The sequence below is a fragment of the Haliotis asinina genome, chromosome 1 (genome assembly GCF_037392515.1).
Source record: "Haliotis asinina isolate JCU_RB_2024 chromosome 1, JCU_Hal_asi_v2, whole genome shotgun sequence".
Lineage (NCBI taxonomy): Eukaryota > Metazoa > Mollusca > Gastropoda > Lepetellida > Haliotidae > Haliotis > Haliotis asinina.
Window position 1 is genome coordinate 17,939,228 of NC_090280.1, and position 26,741 is coordinate 17,965,968.

Sequence of the window (26,741 nt, forward strand, 5' to 3'; positions counted from 1 at the left end):
TTTTCATTATTTGATATAATTAGCGTGTAAATATATTCAGAACAGTTCTTAATAGTTCCATTCCTTCACCGCTCGTTCGTGATTTTTCTTTTACAAGTTATTTTGTTTTTGAATTGCTCGTGGCAGCGCCCCCTTCAGTTATATGACGGCCATATTTGATACCGATATTGGTAAGTCAACCTAGCGAATCCAAGTCATCCTCTATGTTTAAGGATAGGATAAGTGAAGTGACGATCTGGAATAGAAGTAAACTTATTGACGTTCAGGTTTCCATTTCGATTTTAGCTTGAACTGTTTCCGTAGCTGAGAGCTGCAACATTTTAACGCCTACCTGGTACAGCAAAATTCTAGATTTGTTTACAGCGTGAAATTGAATACCGGTTATTGTGTCATTTTCCATTTGTGTATGTAACTATTTCGTTCATGTAAAACGGATTTACTCAGTAATGAAAATATAAGTTGGTGCATTGGTCTCTTTCAAATGGTTTCCATAATTTCGACATTATTATGCACGGAACATAATGTCAGTTCTGAGTTGAGGCACAGCCGACGCCGTGTATGTCAAATAACAGTATGTTGAAAACTGTTAGGAGCAACGCTGAATAGATGCCATATGAAAATATTATTGCGAGCGTGTTACATATTTGAAAGTGACTGCTTCTTAGCACTGATATTAGACCAAATGTCGGGCGTTCAAGTTTCAGAATACTGATTGAAGTTCGGAAACAAGTAGGTAATCAAACTGACAGGGAGAATCCAAATAGGAGATATAAATACTTTGCCTACAGATTGGTCAGAACATTTTGTGTGGTCCTTGATACTGATAGATGAGTTAAGAATAGTGATTACTCTAATGATTGCCTGTTAGAACTCTGAATGATCAGGTACTATTTCATTTTTCAAATTGATGTTTTACTGTTGAGAATGTCATTATCCTTTGTTGTTTGGTGATGAGGCAAATATCTATAGGGTTTACAAGCACAGTCATACTATACTATTGAGAATTACTAATAGAAAAGCACTTCAGCTGTTGAATCATGAATTGATGTAAAAACTTCCTCCCGTATCCCCTGTTAAATTTCATTCTAGTCAAATCATATCATAAGAATATTCTTACTCTGATAACAATGAGTTTTGTCATGTTTGTCCAGTTGTATCTTAACATACTGAAAGACGTACCAACTTCTGAAAATGCCACTCAAATATTTCCTCATTTTTAAAATTTAGGGGGTGTAGAAGCGGAAGTCTTACCTATTGATATGGTGTTACACTTCTTACTACTCTTAGTCCTGTCTAATTCATGTTTGAACTGAATTTACCAGTGAATATATTCTTGTGTTAGCAGATGAAGGATCAGGGATTATCACAACTTTGAGAAAAATTGCCTTATTTTGTTGGGTCATGTCTGCAGTATGATGAATGTCTTTAAACATTATAACAAAGCAGTATTTTGGCATTGATTCAGCTGTAGTAGGTAGTAGTAGATATCATCAATCATCAGTCACAAACATCTTCACTTCACTTCAAATAATAGCTGTTTTTTTTATGTTTAGTTTTGACATTAATTGAAAAAAAAAGCCTCCTAAACTGGCAGCTTGTGAAAACAGTCCTGTAGTTAAACTTTGTTTTCCTGAAGTTATTTTCTCTCTCATTTCAGGTGTCTCTATGCTGTTGTGATACTTATCCTGCGCTTATACGAAATTTAGAAGATCATTGGACCTTCCTCTATCCAGTGTTGACATATTTGTATTTGACAAGATGGCTTCCCCACAGGTGGAGCTGCAGAATACAAACAACCATACTAGTCATGCTAATGCTGCCGACATCAAGGCTTCTGCTGCAGCAAAGTAAGTTTTTGGTCCTTGGCAATATGCAGATTCCATTGATATCAGTGGTGATTGTTTTGCTGGCTGTGTTGACAGTATCTGAGCCAATAGTGAGTGGGTGAGTGAATTTAGTTCTACGCCATGCTCAGCAATATTCCAGCTGTGTGGTGGTGTGTAAATAATCAAGTCTGGACTAGACAGTCCAGTGATAAACGTCATGAGCATATATGTGTCGACCAAGTTAGCGAGTCTGACCACCCAGTCTCATTTGTTGCCAGTTATGGCACGTATAGTCACCTTTTATGGCATGCATGGGTTGCTGAAGGCCTGTTTTACCCTGGACCGTCACTGGTACTGAACTAACCAACCTATATCTGATAGTGTATAGGACTAATACAGTGTTTGCTCTGGGCATGAAAATGTAGGAGTCATCTTGACTCCCAGGTGCCATGAGATCGAGTCATGGACATGTTTTTGGGGTTTTTTTTGGTTTTTTTTTCAGTCCAACTTCAGTTTGAACTTTCAGGGCATCAACTGTATTTGTCTAATAACATGGTAAAGCAGATCAGGTATTTAATCAGCTCCGAGCAGTCAAGAAACATCACAGAAAGGGCCAGTAGCATTCCATCAATAGGGCCAGGTTCTAAATTCACTGCATTTTTTTAGAAAATTTGTGCATTAAAAACGCAGACTTTGGAGGTCATGGCTAACACTGAAAGTAGTCACGTCTCTCCATTTTGTGCTTGGCTTCATTTTCAATATTCTTTTCTGACAGTTGATTCATTGGGCATGAAGTCAGCTTTCCTATTCACCCAAATTTGAAACTGGACAAGGAAGATACAGAATGCATTGAGCTGGGTCACCATAAGTGCACATGCATGTATAGTTTGAATGCTGTTAATTCATAATGCTCTTTTGTGCCTTCAGACATCATCTCAATTTCGGGTTCAGTTTCATCTCCACATTGACCCTAAATTGGCTTAGAGTGAAGTCTTGTGCTTTTAGAGCATGGGAAGAAGATTTGCAAATGTGTTCTGATAGGGAAGATTTAACTCTCTCTAGCTGCAATCAAATTTGTGAAAACTATTGGGGACTTTTATCATTAATGATGATAGCAAACAAGGAATATTGTTTCATTTGAATTAAAATATTTTTTTAGTTCAGCTGTGTATGTGTCTGTGGGCTCCCATGTGTACTGTTAAAATGAAAGGTTTGTAGCAACTGAGTAGAAGGATCACAGGAACCTTTATGATTTCAAACAGTGCTTAAAAGGTAATGTGGTGAGCAACATGAGCCCTTCATCGCTTTAGGCTGACTGTGCTTTCCAGATTCTTGTTAGCATGGTATGAATAGTTTTAAGATGTTGATTACAGCTGAAAATATCAGCTATGATGTATGTATTTCCATGCTGATCTTTGGTAAAAACAAAGTACTTTTGCAAGAATACTTAAACAGCTTAACAGTTTACATCATGCACCAGTGTAAAACCACGGTATTTTGAAATATGTTTGTCTTGCCATGGGGAAAGGGTATTGGTACTGGTCCAGTTAGAGTTGTGACGATGCGCCCATGCCACGATACGATACGTATCATGATACTGGTTGTCCGATACATACGATACAATACGTATCACGATATTTTGTCCTCGTATGCAGAAAAATAAAAGTACTAGAAATAATGTGCTGTTATTTCAGGGAAGGTATTCTTCTACCGAGAAAAATATAACATGTCATCATGAAAGACATTTTATTAAAAATGTTTGGCATGTTTCAGTAAAGTTATGTTTTCCCAAACAATGGAACAGCAGGGATCAACATTGGCACAACTGTCTTTTTTGCACAAATAACAAAAAAATTTGTGAAAATTATCTTAGTCAGAGCATGTCCATGACAATGTTTACCATGAAAATAGAAGCATGATAAAACTGCTAAACTCACAACATTTTCAAAGATTTTGAAAGATGTGGCAGTTGCTCATCATTCAAGATTCAATATTAATGATAACTTAACCACATTAAAAATAATGAACAACCACTTGTCAAGATAAGTCAAGTCTTAATATATTGAACTTGCATTTCACGAACATTTGTGGAATATATCAGAACAGCTGTTCCCTTTATGTAATGCAAGGTAGGGTTCCAAAGAATTAGAATTAGAAGATATATTTTCTATTTGGAATAAAATCATGATACTCTTGTAGGAAATCGCTAAAACCATAATATCTTTCAATTTGAAGGTGACTGTTCATTCATCGCGTCCACCCCATCCGCCATTTTTTTACTTGTAAATACTACGAGAGTTTGCTTTGCATAGCAACCTGAAACATGACCGTTCCTCGCTGTCGACTTGTTTATCGTAACAATTTTATTGACTAATTTTTTTCAGGTGTGGTATAGGGTTATTTTTAGGTATATTAGTAGTGTGTTGAATCGATACATGACAATCGTATCGATGTATCGCATCGTGCAGCTCTTGAATCGCGATAACCTGCGTATCGATTAATCGTCACAACTCTAGGTCCAGTTTGTATCTGTTTGATGTCTAGAGGGGTAGACTAAATACCATTCAATTATTTGTGCGAATCATTTGGTATGTTATCAGTCACTTTTTCTTTCAGTGACCAAGGGTGGAAAGCCCAACTTAAAAAGCCACCAAAAGATTGTAGAGTGAGAACCTCAGTGAGTATTCAAGATTGTTACAAAATGCCTCTCATGTTCGTTCCAGCTTGTAATTGGCCTTCAAAAACCCTTTTCTTGTCCGATTTGGCCATGTAATGGACCTGTGCACAGATTTGGTGTAGTAATCCATTAGGATCAAACCTTCTTTCATTTTGATTTATGTTCATGATGTTAATCACTTGTTTCTGCTGGACCAGAGAAGATCGATTCCAGGCCAACATCACCTGGCTTGACCGTTGCCAGTGGCAATTATAGACGTTCGCTTCAATATATTGTTAACATTCATATTATGGGCTTCTGTGCTATTGATGTGGATGGGGAAAGGTTAAAAATATTTTCTGTCGTTTCAGGATGTGACTAATACCAAAGGAAATGAATTTGAAGATTTCTGCCTGAAACGCGAACTTCTGATGGGTATATTCGAGAAAGGTTGGGAAAAACCCTCCCCTATTCAAGAAGCCAGCATTCCTATTGCACTAACAGGGCGTGATGTTTTGGCAAGAGCCAAGAATGGTACTGGAAAAACGGGTGCCTACGCAATTCCAATTATAGAAAGAACAGACTCCTCACGAGATGAAGTACAAGGTAAATAAATTCTCTTGTGAATTTGATGCACATTACTATAGGTAAAGCTTTTATACACTTGGGTACAAATGTGTTTATGCAGTCAGCACACAGATTGACAGTGACAGTCTGGATAATGTTTAGGCTTGGTTGATGTACAAATTGTGATGGTTCTTTACACAAGGATAATGTTTTCAGATAGCAGAATTAACAAATTTTAGAACCTAATTCTCACTTTATGGTCGGTTGTAGTTTCTTGGATGTAAGGGGCTTATGTTACTTTTCTGATCTTTTACTGGCTCTGATTGCTGGTGATTACATTGGTACTGTTGCAAAGAAAAGTTCAACTGCTGGCATCATGATTTTTACATCTACACAGCTCAATAGCCTTGAGCTAGCAACCTACCATGAACTGCCAAAGCTGATCATACATAGGAAAGAACAATCTTGGAGTTTAAAATAGGTTTTTGATATTAAGGTGTGTGTTCTTGTGAAATACAGGTATCTTTTCTGTTGGAATATAAAAAAAGCTATATAGATCACTAGTTACTTTGGCTTTTTTTTAATAAGAAAAAAACCTATGTATTTCAGCAATGATAATAGTACCCACAAGAGAGCTGGCACTCCAGACTAGTCACATATGTATAGAACTGTGCAAGCATCTGGGCTGTAAAGTCATGGTCACAACCGGTGGAACAAATCTCAAAGATGACATTATGAGGTTGTATGATCCAGGTGAGGTGAATCACTTTGATTTATCTGATATTGACAGTCCCAGCCAAATAATCAGGGTGTCTGATTCGTTAAATGTCATTGACTAAGGTCCTTTGTGATGATGATGTGATACAAAAGGGATTTTGAACACAACAGATCAGTCGCTTTGTTTAATCAATCTGTGAACTCCATTTAATGATGATTACTTCAGTTCTGCTACTGAGACAAACTGCTGATTTTACCAACACTGAAAATGGAGTGAGCACTTTTACATTTATCAAGTCATGGAAAAACAACAGGATTGCCCCACCACATGTAGAAGTTTGCAGAAAGAGTTTTGCAGAAATAACTAGATCATAGATTACAACAAGCAGCATGGTCAGACATGTAGAACATCAGACTTTTAAATGTCAAGGTAGTATGTTAACTGGTTAGAGCAAAACAGAATACTTGTCTCAACTTGACCTTGGTTTTTCAGTGCATGTTATTATCGCCACCCCAGGGCGTATCCTTGATCTCATGAACAAGAATTTGGTGAAGATGGGCAAATGTGGCATATTAGTTCTTGATGAGGTATGTGGAAATTGATATGATCAACCAGGCATGTTAGTGATGCATACTTGTTTAATAATTGAAGCTATGTGGTCTGTTACCCTAGCATTAAAAGTTTAAGTGTTTTTAGGTTCAAGGACTCCCCTGAATTTGAAACACATATCTAAACTTTTAAAGCTTTGAGAATGAGAGTGATGTTAAAAGAATTATGGCCTGGTCAGAATTCCATTTTCTCCATTTAATGATGAAACATGATTTTAAATCCTGCTGATTCAAATGAAGTTCTTTTGGGATTATCTGAAAATGGAGATTTGGCTTTTATGATGCAGTTGTAGTTAACTTTTTGAACATATCCCAATACCTATCTTTTGCTCACTGATGTCTCTGAAACTGTGTTGGTGTTCATTAGTTAACCATGGCAGTGTTATCTCTTTTTCCTTGATGACAATTCAGTGCAGATCCATGTTAAATTGGTCTTCAGCAACATATGCTTATAGTTTGAGAAAATTAACATGATCCGGTGGTTGCTGACTTGGTTGAAACACACCATTATATCCCATCTGTGTAAATGGATGCTCGTGCTGTTGATCTCTGGATTGTCTGGTCCAGACTAGATTATTTAGAGACTGCCATCATAAGGTTGGAATATTTACGAGTGCGTAATTAAAGGTCACATGCAACATAAAACATAACTTTGCAGATTCTGATACCTTTCAGTATGTACTTACCAAAAAAAATCATCAAATATGCCAATTCAACCTATAAAGTTGAAAAACAAAACAAAACTGGAATGAAAAAAAGCCTGCTAAATCAGAGTTCAAACGATTGAAAGAGTGGTTTCAACAGCTGTGTTGCGCTGCACTCACATCGCATATGCAGTGAGTAGGCTCGTGGAGCTTGAAACAGTATGCCTGCCCAGAGTATGAGGTCGTGAGCAGTAGTCTAATCTTGGTTGTGTACATAAACAAGTAAATAATCTACTTAGTTACATAAAAAAAAATACATGTTGATGGTGATAAGCAGACTCTATCAGACTCAGAGAGGAAACTCGATGTCTGGTTTGTTAACACCTATTAGTCTGTCTGTCTGGCTGCTAATGACAGTTTGCAATGCACAACTTCAATTACTGATCATTTGCAATGTGAAATTAACTCCTGTAGGGCTTATAAACCATAAGCACCATCCCTGACTTAGTTTGGTATTGCGGCTGCTTCGTTTCGAGGGGAGGTAAACTAAAGTACAAAATATTGCGCTTTTGATTTGCAATTATACACTTAAAAGTTTGTTTATTTGTTTTTCTTCACAATCACCAATACATTTTATATATCATGAACAAGTGATAACTGTGTTTTAATTATGTTTGATTTTTTTGGTGGCATGTGACCTTTATCAGTCAGTCTTTTATGGTCAACTGTCATTTACTGGTTGTCATTGCTGTGTAAATGGTAGGCTGTTGGCAAGTCTTGTCTCTGGTACTTGTGTAGTGAGATGTGTGCGTGTGAATACTGAAAGACTGTGGTCATGGGTTCTGGCATGTTGGTTCTGTATAATAATGACTTAGCTGAACATATGTTATGTTTAGAATCGCATTGTAAGGCACAGATTCTGTCATTTTTGTTAAGTTAAATCCATCTGGGGTTTGAATATTTACCCCCATTTTCCATTGCTATGAAAAAGTCTGTGAGTTTGCGGTAACATTATGATTTCAGGCAGACAAGCTGTTGTCTCAGGACTTCAAGGGGATGTTGGACAACATTATAAGCCATCTACCACCAGACAGGCAAATCTTGCTCTACTCAGCTACTTTCCCTCTGACTGTGGAGCAGTTTATGGTCAGTATGATTTCAGCAACTTCAGAACCCCACCTTCTGATACAATTCAACTGTATAGTGAGTGATGCTGCATAGCTGCAGAATGGACCTTTAAAATACAGAGAAGAATTGGCCTTCAGCAACCTAAGCTTGTTGTCATTATGACTAACAGGATCAGGTGTCCAGACTTGCTGATTTAGCTCCCACAATATTATTAAATCCCAGTTGCATATCCCATCAATACTCATGTTACCAATCATTGGATTGTTTGGTGGTCCAGATTCGATTTTACAGACCTCTGTCATACAGCTGGATTATTGAATGTGGTGTTTGACAGCAGACGAACAAGCAAATGCTGACAATTTTCTGATTGTTCTGATATTCTTTCCTTGTTACATAATTACAGCTGAAGTTAAAATTGGTATATCTATGAACGATACTGGATCTTAAAGAGATTCATCTGGAAGTTGTTGTGGCTTAGTATCAACTGATCAGATCTTGGTTCAAATAGTATAAGATGCTTTATAAGTAAAAGAAGAATTCTGACTATGGGTAGTGGTTGAAAATATGTTCTGACTAACTTACATAGTACTTGTCTGTATTGCAGAGGAAACACTTGAAAACCCCCTATGAGATTAACTTGATGGATGAACTCACACTGAAGGGTGTAACACAGTATTATGCATTTGTACAAGAAAAACAGAAGGTTCACTGTCTCAACACATTATTTTCAAAGGTAAGTTCTTCATTGTTTGTCACATTGGTGTGACAGATTTGAATAACATTGCCTGAATGACTAGAAGGTTTGACACAAAACTGAATAATGTTTTGTTTAGATTAGGCCTTTAATATATATTCATGTACAATGTCAAATCAGTCCTGCATGTAAATATGTGTGTTTTGGTTTGAAAACTGAAAGAGAAAGGCATTATTTAGCCAGACCTCCAATTCATATGCCAACTTGTAATTTAAAAAAAGGGTCGTTCCTCAAAACTCATAGATCTGTCAATCTCTACTGAGAATATGATAAGCTATCAGAGGAATGCACTTGCCACATTATGGTATGTATACGGTTACACATCATCATTTCGGTCTATATCCATTAGGTACAGATTCTTGTACCATTGTCAAGCAGGAATGATACATCAAATCCATAACAAAACCATACCCATAACAATTTGTCCTATTTGTACACCTCCACTTCTAAAATGCCACTCAAACAAGTTATGATCCCAATGTTGACCATATCCTGCAAAGGCCCCCTTTATATGAGTATTCCGGTTCAATTTGGATAGGTCGTGAGTTGTGATTGTGCCAACATTATACAAAGTGAAGGCCTGGCTCAGACTGTTTAGACCTACTCAGAAACTGATATTTGGCCTCAACTTTGCTGCAAATTGTTAAAAGTAAGTTTTTTCACCAGGCCATATTTTGCAAATAATTAGTTAGTTTTCAAAATTATGACATGGGTATTCAGGCTCCATTTAATGATGATTAACTTCAGTTCTGCTACTGAGAATATGTGCTGATGTTACCAACACTGAAAATGGAGATGGAGATCAGAAAAAGAGGGTATTCTGTGACTGTCAACATCTTGGTGGTGTATTGGTGCAGATGTTTTCATATCACTGATTCAAAGTACATGCTTGAAGGTTGAAATGTTGGCTAATTTATTGATACATAGCTATCTCAAGCATTTCAGGAAAGTCTGTATTGGTTAATAGACAGGTTAATCCTCATGGTTTCATTTTGGATGTCTATAACTAGTCAACTTATTTACAGGGTCCCCACAACTTTGTTCTAATTTCAGTAATGATATGCCAACTAAAACTTTGATTTGCGATAAAGTCAAGTTTGCTATGTGTACTGATATAGATTGTGTATAGTGACTTAGCAGATTTGATGTAGTTGCACATGTGTAACGTTATTCCTTTAACAATGACACCTTCCTTTTCATTGTGCTAATTACAATTAGGGTCCTTTCCCAAACAGTGTTTGAGGAATGAGCTGTTTTGGGTAACTCTACTAAGTACCGTACCTGTCAATCAAGCATACCCCAAGGAATACTTTATGTCCAAAATTATATGAACAAACATTTCCATTTTGTGATGATCATCTTCAGTTCTGCTACTGACATACAGTGCTGAATTACCAAGGCTGAAAATGGAATTGGGAAATTTATTTTCTGTATCCTTTTCTAGGGAAAAGTGACTAAGTTCTATAACAATTGAGTCATTTTTCTACTTACTGAATGGTGATCAATTTGTCACGTGCAATGTGAAAATTGATGAGTGCCTGTCATGTCCTGAATATGATGATGATTTAAGGGTCTCAAGATTCAAATACTATTACAACAAACCTCACATACTCCAGTAATCCACCCACCCCCCACCCCCACACCCCACCCCACCCCCCACCCCCCCAACCATGCATTTTAAGACATCAGCCACAAGGTGTGTAACCCATGTTATCTCTTCTTAATACCAATAGATTTGGACTTTGTGGCAACTAGTCCCTCAAGATAATCTGTAGTCTTATTTGCATACTGCTGCCCTACTAAAAGTACAGATTTGGAGATGACAGTCCAATGCCACAAGGTGATCATCATAGAGCTATGATTGTGTTGTTTAACTTCAACCCTGTTTGCACCTAAAAGAACTAGAACCTTCCTTTGCCTTTAGTTTTAAGTAAAAGACTCCATTTAATGATAATTACTTCAGTTCTGCTACTGAGACAAACTGTTGATAAATACCAACACTGAAAATGGAGAAAAGTTCATTTATTGTTGAAACATTCTGCTTATAGTTTGTGGTTTTATGACAGTACTAGAATTTACTTGTTAAGGTTGTGGATGATGTCAATAGTCAAAACATAAGTAGGACGCACTGAAACAGTGATAGAAATTTCTATGAAACTGTATCCACTAGATCACATTCAAAATTGTGATGTCACTTGTCTGTTGCATTTATAAATCAGGAATTCTGGGTAGACAGTGAAGTAAGCCTTCATTTGATTAGCTTAACTGGTGTTCAGTGGCCAATAAGAACGCATCTTGTTTGTATAACAACTATGACAGTCTCTATGAAGTTACGTTAGATGTCAACTGGAGACCAGGCAGTAGCTTATGATTGATATGTTAAATCCATGACTTTTCACAATGCCTGTAAACACTTTTACATTTCAATTTATCACATGTTATCGGCAGAATTAAAATCAATAGCTATATTTTGCATCAATTCTTGGAAATTTTTGGCAGCGTCTCCACAATGAAATATTGTCAAACAGCAAAGTAACAATGTTTCAAGCAAATCATTAATTAAATTGAATAAACTAATGTATAAAATCAACAACAGTGTGCATGAGAGTTGTCAAATGTACACATAAATTATGTGCATTAAATTTCCATTGTTTTGTGGGATCTTGTAATGTAAGTAAGGTCACTGACAAGTCATCTCGGATTTGGCATCTTTAATCTTCACGCTTGGACATGTTTAATGTGAAAACATATTCATGGAGCTTTTTTGTCACAGGTCTTAACCCAGTACAATACGTCCAATAAGTTCCATAATATACGCATAGGTAGCTATTTCCTGCTTAATATGTTCTGAGTAACATTATTTTATCAACAACTCTCATCTAAATCCTTACTGCAGACGTTGGAAATGTCGTGAGAAACCAGTCTTTATCCAATAAAATTGCTTCTTACAGCAGTCAAAACACCCTTCCCAAGGGAGTATTTATTTATGTTCAGAGCTTTCGAATGATACCTGCCATCAAACAAATCATCTCGCATGTGATTCATACAAAGCTTGGAAATGGAGATTTTCCGCTGTTGTCATACACCAAGCAGAAAGCCACTGATACTGGGAAATCGATGACCATACATTTTTTTTAAGAAGTCTCTGTATGATAATTTTCAGATTACGTAAAAATATAATTTGAAGAAAAAGGCATGGCTACATTATGACATGTCACAAATTGGAAAAAAGCAGTGTAGTTTTATCTGGACATTTAAATCATAAGCTTGCAGTTTCTTTAGAAATGAATTTTATTAAATTGTAGTTGTATTGTCTGAATAATATGATAAAAATAAAGTTCACATTTATGTACAGTAGGGTTACACCTTTCAAAAGGCAAATGAAATGTAGTAGCAGTAACGTTTACAAGCTCACATTTTCCTTAATAAACAGACACTTTGTCACATTTCTTATGGATTTTTTTTTTGTATGCCAAGTTGCCAACCAAGGCAGTTTGCCGACTTCTACCCAACCTGTGCCATTCCTGCCTTGAACTGTTCTCATTATCATTAGTAAAGTGTTTGTTAAATTTAATATTGTGATTGTGTTGACTCTTGAATGGTCATACACACACACTTTCATGGTTAATTTTAATTGACATTACTTACTGTCATGACCCTGCCATGTCGAAAATGACTTTAATCTGTAAAGGGGCCACTAAACCCAGATTGTGAATGTCTTGGCAAAACACTGATGAGGGATATAAATCCATTTAAAGTATGTTAAGTGAAGAGTTTCAATGGCTCTGATCTGGCTGCAGTCTTGACTTGTGCTCTTGTTATTTTAATGTGGGCCACCTAAAAGTGGTTTTGGCCACTAACTTTCAAAAAGGGTTGGGCAGACTTGAAATATTTGATCCACTTAAGATTTTTTTCGAGTTTCTATCTCTGCTGAGACTGAAAAAGTTATTTACCATTACATGGTACTAGCCACCTAGCAGTGTACAAGGACCTCTCTGTCTCTGCCCAGTGGCCTGTATTTGGCCCTAGGTCTCTAGCCCATGGTGCTAAATATTTCTAGTTTGAATTGATTTGCTAACCCTCCTGAGTTTCCACTGGAGGGAATCCTAGACAAATTGTCAATAGTTGGTGAGTTATGTGAAGAAAGGCTTTTTCAAATCTGCTGGTTCAGCAGTGTTTTATTCTTGTGAATAGTGTGGTATTATTCTAGAACTGAAAATCTGGGGTGGGATGGGGATTTGTCGCCCCCTTACATAAAAGGGGGTGGGGGGGGGGGGGGGGGGAAAGTAGGGAGGAAATACCTGTACTGTCTTTCAAAATAGTGTGGAAACACCAGTGAAACTATTGCTCTTTTTATTTTGGCTACAATAGTGACATATCATAGCACCAAGATCATTTTGAGAGAGCAGAGACATGGCCATTCTTTTAACTATTTTTTTCTGAAAAACACTTGGTTTATTTTTTTTTTAAAGTCGGAGGGACCAGAGTCAGTCTCAGGGTTTTTGCCCACCTTTCGATTCACACGTCTCCTTGACAGATGTATCGGTCTGGGGAGATGTGACTAATGCTGTTGCTTTCTCAGTGGTATTTTGTGCAAAAAAAAAGTCAGTTATTTTCATTCTTATGCGTGACATTCACGCCAAATTACCACAAACCGTCGTAAATAAGAATTTTGTATTCATTTGTCATCTGCAACTTCAAGTGATAATATTTGTTTTCGAAAACAAAGCTAAAACAAACTGATGTTCTAAAAAAGATCAACTAAACTGTTTTGCAAGCGCTGTACACATGAACTATGTTTAGAGTTCATAGTCTAAAGTTGTCTATTAATTAATTAATCAAATCATAACTTCACCGAAAAATGTGAGCTATTTTCATACTGATATGATTGGAATTTCGTTTACCCTGTGCCGATAGTGGTTTTAACCAAGGGAGGATACTCTGTTATGTTAACATGTCACTCGAATTTGACTCCATGGCTTGCTCCGATTTAAAAAGTCATTCCTTGTCAATATAAAGCTTTTTTTGTATGGTTTTTGAAAGGTAGGTATGGAGCAAGTTACTATGCGTGACAGTTCACACTCTGTTGTTTTTATGAGGGACGATTTGATCATTATCAGCACGAATTGCGCAATCAAGCATCCTGGAATAGACACTGACTTTATTATTAGAACAAATAGAAGATGTACTCCATTTAATGATGATTATTTCAGTTCTGCTACTGAGTCAAATAGCTGATATTACTAACACTGAAAATGGAGTAAAGTTCACACAGTTGAAATTGACAAAGTTCCCTGTGTAAGTTCCAACCACACAATGACTTTGCAGAAGGAATGGAACTTCTTACATTTCATGTAGTTGGATGTCACTTTGCTAGTTATAAACCTCTATAGGATCTTGTTGCCCTCTAATCAGGTGAAATCTCATGAGAGTGGATGTTGAAACATTCATTGGTATTTCATTTGTAAGCTTCCGTTAATGATGTAATGTCTGAATTCCACTTCTTTGAGATTGTTTCTGCAATTGAACGTTCAGTAATGTGAAATGTGAGGAATCACATGAATCACAAAGACAAATGACTATTGGTTTTTGTATATTTCTATGGACTAAACTAGCTATGTTCATATCAGAAGCCCACAGTTCTTCTGTACCAGCAAGATATTTTGTTTCTTGAGACAGGGAATGACGATACGCCGATGTGACGTTAAATATTAACTCACTCACAGTGTATGGTTGATAAATGTGGATATAAATTAGAAATGAGTGAGGTAAAATGCTTCCCCTTGAATTTTTCATGAGATTGAATGTTCTGGGATTTGAATTTTAAATATTGTGGGAAATCTCGGTTGAGTTCTGTTCATAAATGACATTCTGAAACAGGAAACTGTACATAACAATACATGCTGTTTGTTAGGTTCTTTCTATTTTTTTTTCTTTTGGCTCCATTATGTTGGTGTAAATGAATTCAAACTCCATTTTATGATGATTACTTCAGTTCTGCTACTGAGACAAACTGCTGATACTACCAACACTGAAAATGGAGCTAAAATTCATATTAAATGAGCAAAGGTCAAGTAACTTACGCAAATGTTACAGTAATGTTACTGTAACTTACAAACAGATAAATATTTTGCAAGATGTTAGAACACTCCTTAAGATCTCCAAGGAGATTCAGTCCGTGATCACAGCGTGAAGACAATTATGAGAATTTCTCTTCTGTGATCACAGTGTGAAGACAATTATGAGAATTTCTCTTTCAGTAGAAATGTTTCCAATGTCTGTATCTAGTATGTCTGTATCTGTTTCAGCTCCAAATCAACCAGTCCATCATCTTCTGTAACTCGACAAACCGTGTGGAGCTGTTGGCCAAGAAGATTACAGAGTTGGGTTACTCTTGCTACTACATCCATGCCAAGATGAACCAGCAACATCGTAACCGTGTGTTTCACGACTTCAGACAGGGGCTCTGTCGCAACCTTGTCTGCTCAGGTACTTACCACAGCATCTTGTAGCACCCAAGTCAATACGCACAATGTGCACTTAATGAATGTATAGCAGTTACATTTGATGTTGTGGTATGATCACTTTGGGCAAATAGATACAGAAGTGTACTGTTGATTTCCTGATCTAGAGCAATTCAGATGCTTCACTCAGTTCTCGGATTGGTCAAAGGGTGACCAACATGGTAACTTTGCTTAGATGGAACATTTGCATAACAGGATAGTCTAGATATGATGGATAAGATATAAGCTATACTAGTATATTTGGATGTTATGACTCAATGTCAGATGTGTTTGTATTCAACTGTTATGCCTATGTTCATGGGTTATACCAAAGTGTAATGGTGTCATGTAATGCTGCAGCTCAGATTTCTCCCCACCTCGCCCGCCTCTCCTCGTCTCGCCTCATCTCCTTACATACAGTAATTACATGCCCTTCAAAGTGGTCTGGAATATGGTACATGTATTCTGCCTTTTCAGATCTGTTTACAAGAGGCATTGACATTCAAGCTGTCAATGTTGTCATCAACTTTGACTTCCCGAAGCACGCAGAAACATACCTCCACAGAATTGGTCGATCAGGAAGATACGGCCACCTTGGTGTGGCCATAAATCTGATCACTTATGATGACAGGTAAATGTGGTAGTAGACTTTAGGCCGGCAGAGACTGTCAGTAGTATCAGATTGACTTAAATTTGGTAGATTAAACGTCAGTAATTCCCATCATATCTTTTGTAACTCAGTATGGTAAATTATAACAACACATGACCGTAATTCGAAATTGGGAAATTTGAGTATATGTGGAATTTTCTTATAGAGTTAAAAACACTATCATCTGCTTTTGCATTACTGTAGCTCTTTAATATTTAAGTTAAGGTAATATACTGTGTTTACATGTGTGTGAAATAGTTGGATATGTTAGTATCCCAGCCATCAGTATTGTAATAACTGTGAAGTTAACATGTACAGAAATGGGATGGGGCATGAGATTCAGATAGTAGCGGGACATCCCAAGGACACCACTACCAAGATAATTTTAACCTCATCATTCATGTTTTTGCCATGTCTATATTTCAGATTTGCATTACACAAAATCGAGCAAGAACTGGGCACAGAAATCAAACCAATTCCCAAACAGATCGACCCCTCATTGTATGTGGCAGAGTATGGGATGGAAAGAGAGGACGATGATGATCCGCGTACAGGGGCAACAGCTGGGGGCAACTGAATCAGCCACCGTCCAGCCCCGCCCTCTCCCCACCTCCAACCCTCCCTTCCTCCCTCCATGCCTCCCTCCCTCTGTTGACTACAGCAAATGCCAAACAATGTATATAGACTTGTACCTATCACACGAAGATGCAGCAGAAAATGCAGCAGCAGTACCACCACACCCAAGCCTGATCTAGCGGCAAACAGTGGGTAAATGAAGCCATTGTCAGCGCTGGAGTGCTCTTTGTTTTCGTTTATTTTATTATTTATTACTGAAATCAAGGCTGATGCCATGTCTGAGTGCAACTTCCAGTTTTGATGTTCAACTCATGATTACAAATTTGAAAGATGTCACGATTGTGTTTTGGATGACTTGAAGACAGAGCCATTGCTGGAAGTACGAGGACAGTGTTTCTTGTTTGGAGCTGTTGAGTTTTACTTTCTGTGCATGCTGAGTGCTGTCTACTTCCTAAGACAGGACTAAGGTTTGAGAATGTGCGTTCAAATGGTGCTCATTTGTTTCTGATGGTTTAGGATTGGGTTGTGTTAGAAAAACTTGGGGGGGGAAAAACCTATGAGAGGATTAGGACTGCCTGTGAATTAAATGCTTTCTTGAGAAAAACTTAAGACTGGAAATCTGGTATGATCATACACACAATTTGAAAAGTTTATGAAAAGTTGAACTTTATTGCAAATTCCAAGTTTAATTTGCATCTGGATTCCCACAGGCGAAGTGTCCACAATCTGAGCCCTTGCATATTCCCCGTTGCCCAGCTCTCCATTGTTTCAATTACATTGACTCAGTTTGAAGCAGTACTGTACATAAAATACTTTGCAGCCATGGAAATATCATCAGAACTTTCATCACCCTTTATCATAATCCTCATTCATTGTCACGAACTAAATCCTATTTCACATTTACTCGTGTACAGATTGCCTGGTTCATAGAGAGGTGTGATATGCTGAAAACAGGCCTCTTACATGTCATTATGCAGAGGGCTTAATAACAAAAGATATTGCACATTGATTTAAAGTCATCATATTACATGTCTCAAAAGGGCTGTCAGTTTTGCCCAGTACTAGCCCATATGACATGGCAAAAGACTCTGCATATATGCGTTGGTAACCACATAGTATATGTGCTGTACAGGAACTGTTCTGATATTAAAAGTGGAAATGAATGGAAAACAATTTTTCAGACATGCATCTGGCCTTTTTTTTTTTTTTTTTTTTTTTGTTTCTCCCATAATTGCTTTGCATTTAGCCAGAAGTATTCAGTAGACGGGAACAGGTTTCTGTGATTTTAAAGAACATGCAGGTCACAAGTTGCTCAAAGTAAATCAGCCTTGACATGCCAGTTATTTGTCATAAGACTTCTGACATAGATTTGAGTGTTCTAATGTTCTGTTAAGATTTAGCAGACCATGATTCATTGAAATGCCCAAATAATATAAGCCATGTGATACAGTTTTGAACACTGGCATCTCGTCCAATGCTATGTGGTGTTAGGATTGATTGCTACGGATGGTTTTGCAAGAACTGCAGGGGATCTGAATTTGGTTGATGTGAAATGCGATTTAGTTGTGCTTTTGCATGGTGGAATTGTTGACTAACGAGGTGTGTTTGATTATGAGCCTGATATGAACAAGTGTTGACAATTCTGCCATTTAGACAGATCACCTGCCTACCCAGACATTGGTTCTGATGAATTTTCCACTTCTAGAGAGTTTGTAATATATATTTTTGTACAGACAAATTCTCATGTTGAGGGACTTCCATAGCTGACTGACTGACTGACCCAGGAATAACTGGATTTGTGGCGATGGTGATGCACACAAACATTGCCTCAAGTACTGGCAGGCAAATCTGAAATGAGATAGGACTCCTAAGCCAGTACCTAGGACAGTGTGCCCTGTGCATTTCATGCTGAACAAATCTGCTGCCTCCTGCTGAGATATGCCAAGGTACCATTGTGTAAATATTTCATGGAAGTCGGTTCATGACGTACATATCACTTGATCATTGTGTATTGTGTGACATGAGCAGGGTGCACAGCTCTGTACAAACCAATCTATGTGAGAAGGCGACAGCTCCATTGTAATATGCTGTCGGTACACTGGAAATGGATCCTTGTTCATCTTGTTCATTCCAGTATTGACATCGAGCACCATGTTTTCATTGCATATGTTACGACTGAGTAATGGAGACAGTTGACTAACTGAAGTCCCAGGAAAACATTCAACTTCATTGACACTGTACAGCTGGTGTAGAAATCAATGTGTCATGGCTGTAAGGCCATAAGTCATCGTCGTCCATGCAATACATTGTGAGGATAGAGACCTCTTATCGCTGGTGAGCAACCAGCAGTTGAGTCAGGTTGACCAAACACTGACCGGACCGTGTGTGAGAAGTAAGCAAGGCCAGGCCAGTACTCTACATAAGTAGGATGGGGATGTATTGCTGACCAGCTATCTTCTGACAGTCGTGTGATCATGAAATGGCTAGGAGGAGACAAATCGCAAAACTCTTCAAAGAGACAACGACTCTTGTGCCACAGTGCTGATAATCTATTCTTTGACAAGGGTGACCAGTCATTGTCAACACTGAGGACAAACCACCTCTCATCTGTATGCTGCAACAGGTGGTATCTTGTTCCATGTGACAAGTCTTGTTCAGAATCAAGTCTGGTTGGTATGGAAAACATCAAGCAGAAGACCTGTTGCTTTGTCCATGATTGTCGAATTCTTGTGTGTGTTTTCAGGTTCTGGCAAGGATGTCTCAAGAGACCTCTGGAATGTGTACTGGTGAGAGGTTTGTGTCCAGGTCCCACGTCTTCGTCCTCTGACTGTTGTATTGGAACTGTCCTTGTGAGTCAGCTTGACCACCACAAGTAGTTTCTCCACATGTGCCATGATGGTTGACCCTTTAGCAGAGCAGTTAGTGGACATGCTGGCTTTCATGGACAGAACCTGTAACAACTTTCATGACTAAGAAATGGGACCTGAACATGTTTAACAGAAGTAAAAAAACACCATAATGCCGCTCACAAGTGACGTGAAATATTTGGTCATGTCATTCCTTCATTGAGAGATGACTGAGGTTCATTAGACGTCTTGTAAAAGATGTGTACATTGTGAAGTATTCACCAAACAATGTCGGTCGTCACAGAAACACACAGTCTAAGTAAACTTAGTCTCAGTGTATTTCGTTACACTCCACCATTTTTACTGTGTTAAAGTTTGACTTGAATGGACTGCCATGACTGACTAATCTCTCCTTGCTTGGAACTGCATTACTTTAATTCAGAATCCTGCCCTATCTTTATTCCAGGCTGATAGGCGCCATGCTCACTTTTTATTATTACGAAAATCAAAACATTTGAACCTATGGCTGAAAGTGCCAGATAAATGTGTGAATATATATACTGTGGTGATCAATAAGAGAACAAAGCAATAGTGAAAACACTCATAAAATCCTAAAGAGTTACAAATAATTAGACCTTTCATTTGTCTCCGTTCATATGAGGCGTGTGTACTGGACATTGCTGTGTCCTTATTTTTTGCCATCAGTTTGTGGAAATAGTTGGTGGAAACAAGACTTGCTAACAGTTTCGTCTGCAGCCTGGGATGGATGGGTAACTTTTGTTGATTGTTACAGAAAATACAAACAAGTAAAAAAAAAATAACCTTTTTAAGTGTTACCTGAGAATACGGATGTATGAAACAGTTGGATATTTCTCGAATCAACAGTGGCGATTGCCAAAGTAACGTTGTATGAACACATTTGTCACTGATGCTGTTGGGAAATGATCGTGTTGATTTCTAGGAAGATTTTATTGCTTCATCATTCAGTTTGGACATCAATGAAAGCTTGGAAATTGACATGGGAATAAACTGAAAAGATAGTTGTCCAAAAATATGGTCCTTTGTTTTAATAGACCCACCATGTCTGTTGTACAAGAATGTCACAATAACATGCAGAAATCTTAAATTATATTTCTGCAGGGCCATATGTGTAAATTCAAAGTTATTTATTTGATTTCGATTTAGAAGTAAACTTTGAAAATTTTCAAGTCACAAATCTGATCAATTTCATGGATAATTACAAAGTTCAAATGTTGAATGAAATTGATAGATTTGTGATTTTTTTCTGCCTGTAGAGGCATATTGTGTTAGCATGTCAGCAAGTATCTACAGGTTTCCTAGATCCATAAAAAAGCAGAGGTGTTAACTATGTTAATCCTTTTCACTGAAACAAAAACTAAACTAGGATCACTGCCTGTTAGATGCTTGCTGGCATAGCATGGAGACTAGGTCTCTACCACATTTGGGCTACCTTGAGAAGTTTCTTTGACCACAAAGTTATCAGCTAGTTGGAATTGGCTGCAGTGGTATGACATTACCTTTGAAGTCTAGAAAATCTAGGTCCTTTGAAACAAGAGATGTCAGCATTATGCGTGAGCTAGATTAAATTCAGTTTTGTGGTTATAATACTTTTCAAGGTTGTCCTTATAGGCAGCTGTGATACTGCCTTAGTAACCATGGTAACATTCCTTTTGATGTTGCCATGGTGATGCTGAACTGATCACATTGCATTGTTCTCCTGCTCTCTATCAAAGTTGCAAAATTGCGAGTAGACGTCAAATCCTTGTTTTTGAAAGGAGGAGCATGAAAAGAGACGGTTGGTATCGCCAATATTAACAAATGTGCTGGGTTGTTGTGTTTATGCTCTTGAAAGGATGTCAAAACGAAGGAATATTGATTGGACTGAAATCTGAACTCAAGTTTCGACAGTCTCTGCAGTTCAAAAGCTTTGTGGGATGGGGCCCAAAAGTCTTCAGTATGTCCATTAAGGACTTAAATTGTCAACACTGGTATAAATATTACTGTCCCTGAGAAGGTTTGTGTGATGTGGTCAGTTCACATTTATTGCAAGTTAAGGGATGATAAGGCTTATGGCCATGTTTAAGGGAAGGGAGTAACAATTGTTGGGAGGGTGGGGCTATTAAGAAATAAAATAACATCAACATGAAATTTGCTGGAAGATCAAATCGTATGTAAGATGTATTTTCACATGGTACATTCCCAGTGTTTTCTGAGGGTGTCGAATGAATCAAGATAAGTACCATATCTATCGATCAATGAAACTTACCATTTAAACTTTCGGTGTTTTTCATATTTTCCTTGAATTCCAGCGTGAAGAAGGAATCTAGGAAATAGAATTGTTGCATAAGAATTTCATGAGCTAACACTTCTTTCTGTACAAGGATGTAACTTGATATTTTTATGCAACATTTTAATTCTTGCCAAGGTTCTTTCTTCAGATGTTTGACTTGAGATGTTGAAAAGATGTTTTAAACAGTTAACAATCATTTTTGAATGGCGTTAAGGGGGGCTTTTTTTTTTAAACGGTTCAAGGGTAGATGACAACTTTCTGGTTTAAATTTCATCTCTATGCCACACAGAAAGGTTTTCATTCACATGAAGTCCATTCTGTATGTCTGGGAGGTGAGTCTTGGCAGATCAGGTAATTGTCATTACATCTCGTAAAGGCCCATTGACAGTTTATAGCGGTTGCTACAAAACTACAGATACTTGGTAGTTTTATATGCCAATTATCATAAATCTATTAAATTATCTATTATCTTTGCTTGACAAAGGTACAAGCAACTGAACTAAATCATTGCAGTGAAACAGTCGGCATCAAATCTGTGGTAGTCTATCTTCACCGATGCTACAGCTTTTAAAGTGCTTGGAGGACTACCTGTTGAAACTGACTTAACAGCGTGTGTTTTTAGGAATAGTTTGTTACAAAGTAATTTTCAGTCCAAAAATGGACACCAAATACTTATAAAGGTTAGTTGTCAATATTGTCAGTAGTAACAGGAGTTTGCCAAAAACTGTCAAGTCAGAGGTGACATGCCTATTATCTGATCTGCCTGATTCCTTGCTTCTGTAAAGGCCTTCGCACCATGTCTTGAGTATGATGATCTTTTGTAGTGTTGTCATGGCAGGTAGTGCATTACATGAGATTGAGAATTGGAATAGCACCGATAGTATTGCTTTGAAATACACAGACCATGGGTCCCAAATTTCTAAATTACAGGGTCAATTGGGTGTTTTTAAAGGAGTCATTGCTCTTGGTCCCTTGGTAGCTTGAACTATTAAACTTTTGCAGCATACACAGTAGTTAATGATACAGGCTGCAGCTTCACGTTTCACATGGTCCTTCAGGATTTCTTTGTAGGAACTGTAGCTTGCTATCATACAGGATGCTTACTCGTGTATTCTGCTTGAAAGTTTCAGTAGTTCTGAAGAATGTTGATATTAATTACAGGAAATGTCTATTTCTGGTTGACAGGTAGTTTTCCTATGATACATTGGCCCTATAGCAATTTTATGTTGAAATTTAATTGATCTTACTCCAAAATAGTTACTTTCATCTCAAATGTTGCTTCATTTTGAAAGCCATATTATTTTCTGCCAGTATTTAATGTCCTGTTTCAAGATATTTCATTAAAGTTCCTGTTTTATGTTTAAATTACTACAAGAGATTGGTTTAGCGATCATACCTCGTGTGTACTTATTTGCTGATATTGCAAAATTGTTTAAAATATAAATGAAATTACATGTTTTCTACCTTGCATCCTTCTGCTGCACCAACATCCTATTCCACCCATAGTTTGCCAGATATTGACAGCTTGTCAATCTGTTCTTCACCCTGAACAATCTTCCAGAAAATTTGTGAACTGTCGTAGGTCTGTTAGTCTATTAAACAGGCAGTCAGAGCAGGAAAAAAAAAATATTCAGTGAACACTCTGTGGTGGGGAATGGTTTATTCTGAAAATACTGCCCGACTTTGCTGTAGGGTTAGTTGGAGATTGTTTTCTTAGTATCTAGTCCTGGAATGATGTTATGTGCAGCAGTAGTGATAGATTTGTCCTGTATGTACACACTTTGTCTCTGTCCATTGTCAACGTTGACTCAAGTGCCTTAATCGTCAAGACATGATGCAGATGCTGAATAAACTTTTTTTTTCCTTTCCATGAGTGTAAATGTCTTTGTTATCACGGTCCAAATTGAATGCAGTGGGCAGTTTTGTTGATGGATCCCCATGCCCTAGCAATGTTCATTGCTTTTTTGGACATATGGATAGAGCATTTCTTCAGAGAGGTCATTCAATGGATCAAACAATGAACCTGTTTTGGGGTCGGTCAGTATTGAGTTAAAATAGTGTATCCATTGTCAGTCAAAAGCCAGGAAGTTGAACTGTTGGCTTGTCATGCCAAAGACACAAGTTCTATTCGTGGCATGGCTATCATGAGTGAAGCCTGTTTCTGGTGTCCACTGCTGTGATACTGCTCACATATTGCTAACAGTGGCGCAATATGCACACTCAACCGATGTCAAAATGTGACTGATATGTTTGTAGCTCGCACTATCAAACAGGCACATGGTTTTATAAGTACACTGATCTTGAAAAGAGCTCCAGATAGGCCATGATGGTATGATACCCATACTTGTGGAACTAAGCGGGTGTTTCCATTTTCAAGTAGATATCTATACTTTTTGATACCCACCATATTTTTAAAATCTGGATATTTTTATCAAATACTGTGTTTAGGATGTGCAACATGTTCCATTTGAAAATAGAGAAATACAAAATCCTCCAGGTTAAAGATGAATAGCTATTGATAAATTATGGTTTTATCCACTCGCGCTGTATTAAATGCGTGTGTTCATCAACATCTGTTTAGGTGGTGCGAACAGCTAATGTTATAACTCCATTTAAGATATCACCTTAGTCAAATGAATCTGATTGTGAAACTCAGTACTTGCTTATTAATTCATCTAGCAGCCATCAAATGAAATAGGTTTCTGTTTGTAGTGTGAAAAACTAGATATTCTATTTTGAGTGTGAGCTTTTAACCATGCTCTCACAACATTATCAATTGTTTAGATTACCTGTAGAAAGACAACAGCTATTTCATTGGTTGCTATTTATAGATGGACCAATCAGCGATGGGTTAACAAACCATGACTGGTATTATATCTGTGTTGTTGCATTTTCAATTATTCAAGATTCATTTATATGCGAAAATTCGGAGATGGAAAAGCTTAAGGTCTGTTTTGATTGGCTTGAATTGAGACTATACAGAACATGATTCTGGAATCCATGCATACTTCACAGAATTCTAAGAATCACAGTAGTCCACAAATGTGGGACCAGGTTAGAATTGGTCTTCAGAAACCATACTTGTAAGTGGCAACTAACAGGATCAGGTGGTTAGGCTTGCTGACTTGACTGACACATCAGCTGTATCCCAATTGTGTAGATCGATGTTCATGATCTTGATCACTGAATTGTCTCGCCCAGACTCATTTGTTTAGACGATATAGCTGAAAACTTGTTTGAGTGGCATTTTAGAAGTTGAGGTGTATAAATAGGACAAATTGTTGTGGATAACTTCTTTATTGCGTTTTCATAAAATCCAGACCTTGTATATCTTGCAATAAAGAAGTTATCCATGACAATTTGTCCTATTCATATAACTGAAATATTGCTGAGCATGGTGTGAAACAACAAAACAACAGTCTTCTGGCTTTCAGTGACCATTTACATAAAGTCAACCTCTATAGGAGGATCTTGAAGGTGTTATTAAAACTTTTGTTGAACAGTTCTCAAACTAAAATATTTTGGAAGGATAAAGGTGTTAGAACCTACACCAAAATGCCGCTCTCATAGCAATAAGGAAGTTCATTCATATATTGTCATCCTTCCTAACTACTCCAACTTCTAAATGCCTCTCAAAGAAGTTAAAGTATTCTAAATATACAAGTCACCAACATTTTGGTAGAGACACATATCAATCAACAACACTCACCAAATTATAGTCTCATTTGATTTTCTGTATAACCAAATTACAAGAGAAGAATGTGTTAACTTCACATTTGATAATGTCCAGTTTCTATTTTCTAAAAATGTTTTAGACACAATATTGGTGCAATATCAAAATAATATATGTCAAACGATGAATCAATGCTAAAACAAATGAATCCAGTATCATGTCGGCAAAACTTGCCAGCAATGTTTCGGCAAATTGTGACCTTAGATCATCACCACGATGTAGCTTTTAACATCACTTTTGAGTTGGACTCCGCTGAAAGAAACTGAATTTTTTTTTTTTTTTCACTGTACTTTCATATAATCAGTATTAAAAAAAACATGACATTTTGCAAATTGGTCAAACAATTCAAGATTGTCTTTATTTGTCAGAAATACAGAATATTTCCACTGTATTATTTAACATATGAAAAGTATCAACAAGATAAATAACAATCATACTGTGAAGTAATTATGCCCATACAAATTCCCTTCCTCTGTATACAAAGAATGATGCTCATGCTGTTGATCACTGGATCGAAACTCAATTACACATTACCACGATATAGGAGGATTATTGCTGAGTGTTATGGGAAACTAAACTCACCCTTCCTCTGGAGACAAACATTTTATTGTTATTCATAATATCTGATAATTACCATGTACAGCATAAACAAATGACAACTCTCAGGTCTAACTGAAGTTACCATATTCACCATATATTAGTTTTTGGAATTGGAAATGAAATCCACTATCGAATATTGGAGGGCTTATTGATTATAATCCAAGTGTTTGCATTTTCAATGTAATCACCAAGATTAGTGGGGTTCCTCAGGGCTTTTCTGATTGATGTCTTTTATTACTAATACTGCCGTACAATGAAGTGCATGCATACTAGAAAGACACTGGCATAGTAATTCGATAATAACTGTGGTCCAAATCTTTCACTTCACATATTATCAATCTGTTGAGTGCATGTTTGTTCGTGAACATTTGTTAAATTTAATGGTTAGTTTACTTCATTCAAGTGTGAAATACTAAAACAACTAAAATTTTTGTCAATAAAAAATCTGTAGTATTTTTTCAGTCGATACTTTTTAGACTTCTTTAGATTACTTTTTCAATTATTTTATCATCAAAACACCACTACCATATATATTAAGTACCCTTCTCCTACACCCCTGACCAACTGTAAGAAGTCAGTCAAAACACGAAGAAGGGAAATTTTCATGATGGACCATATTTTC

General features: G+C 37.1%; 1 protein-coding gene across 2 annotated transcripts; it reads left to right on the top strand.

Annotated features, from left to right (window-relative positions):
* The first annotated feature begins 115 nt into the window (after positions 1-115).
* Positions 116-17,799, top strand: LOC137287804 (ATP-dependent RNA helicase cgh-1-like). Of its 2 annotated transcripts, none has more exons than XM_067820196.1 (11): positions 116-170; positions 1,658-1,847; positions 4,443-4,503; positions 4,854-5,088; positions 5,659-5,802; positions 6,260-6,354; positions 8,043-8,165; positions 8,752-8,880; positions 15,210-15,390; positions 15,882-16,035; positions 16,480-17,799. In XM_067820196.1, exons 2-11 carry the CDS (start codon positions 1,759-1,761, stop codon positions 16,628-16,630), a joined length of 1,362 nt encoding a protein of 453 aa, XP_067676297.1. In that variant the 5' UTR covers positions 116-170; positions 1,658-1,758; the 3' UTR covers positions 16,631-17,799. The 2 variants fall into 2 exon arrangements, with proteins under 2 accessions (XP_067676297.1, XP_067676303.1); XM_067820202.1 differs by having other exon boundaries at positions 170-246.
* Positions 17,800-26,741: the final 8,942 nt, after the last annotated feature.

Coding starts and splice junctions, on each gene's coding strand:
- LOC137287804 (XM_067820196.1), top strand. CDS start 1,759: ATGGCTTCCCCACAGGTGGAGCTGCAGAATACAAACAACCATACTAGT. Junction 6,355..8,042: donor GCATATTAGTTCTTGATGAG/GTATGTGGAAAT, acceptor TTATGATTTCAG/GCAGACAAGCTGTTGTCTCA. Junction 16,036..16,479: donor CTGATCACTTATGATGACAG/GTAAATGTGGTA, acceptor TCTATATTTCAG/ATTTGCATTACACAAAATCG.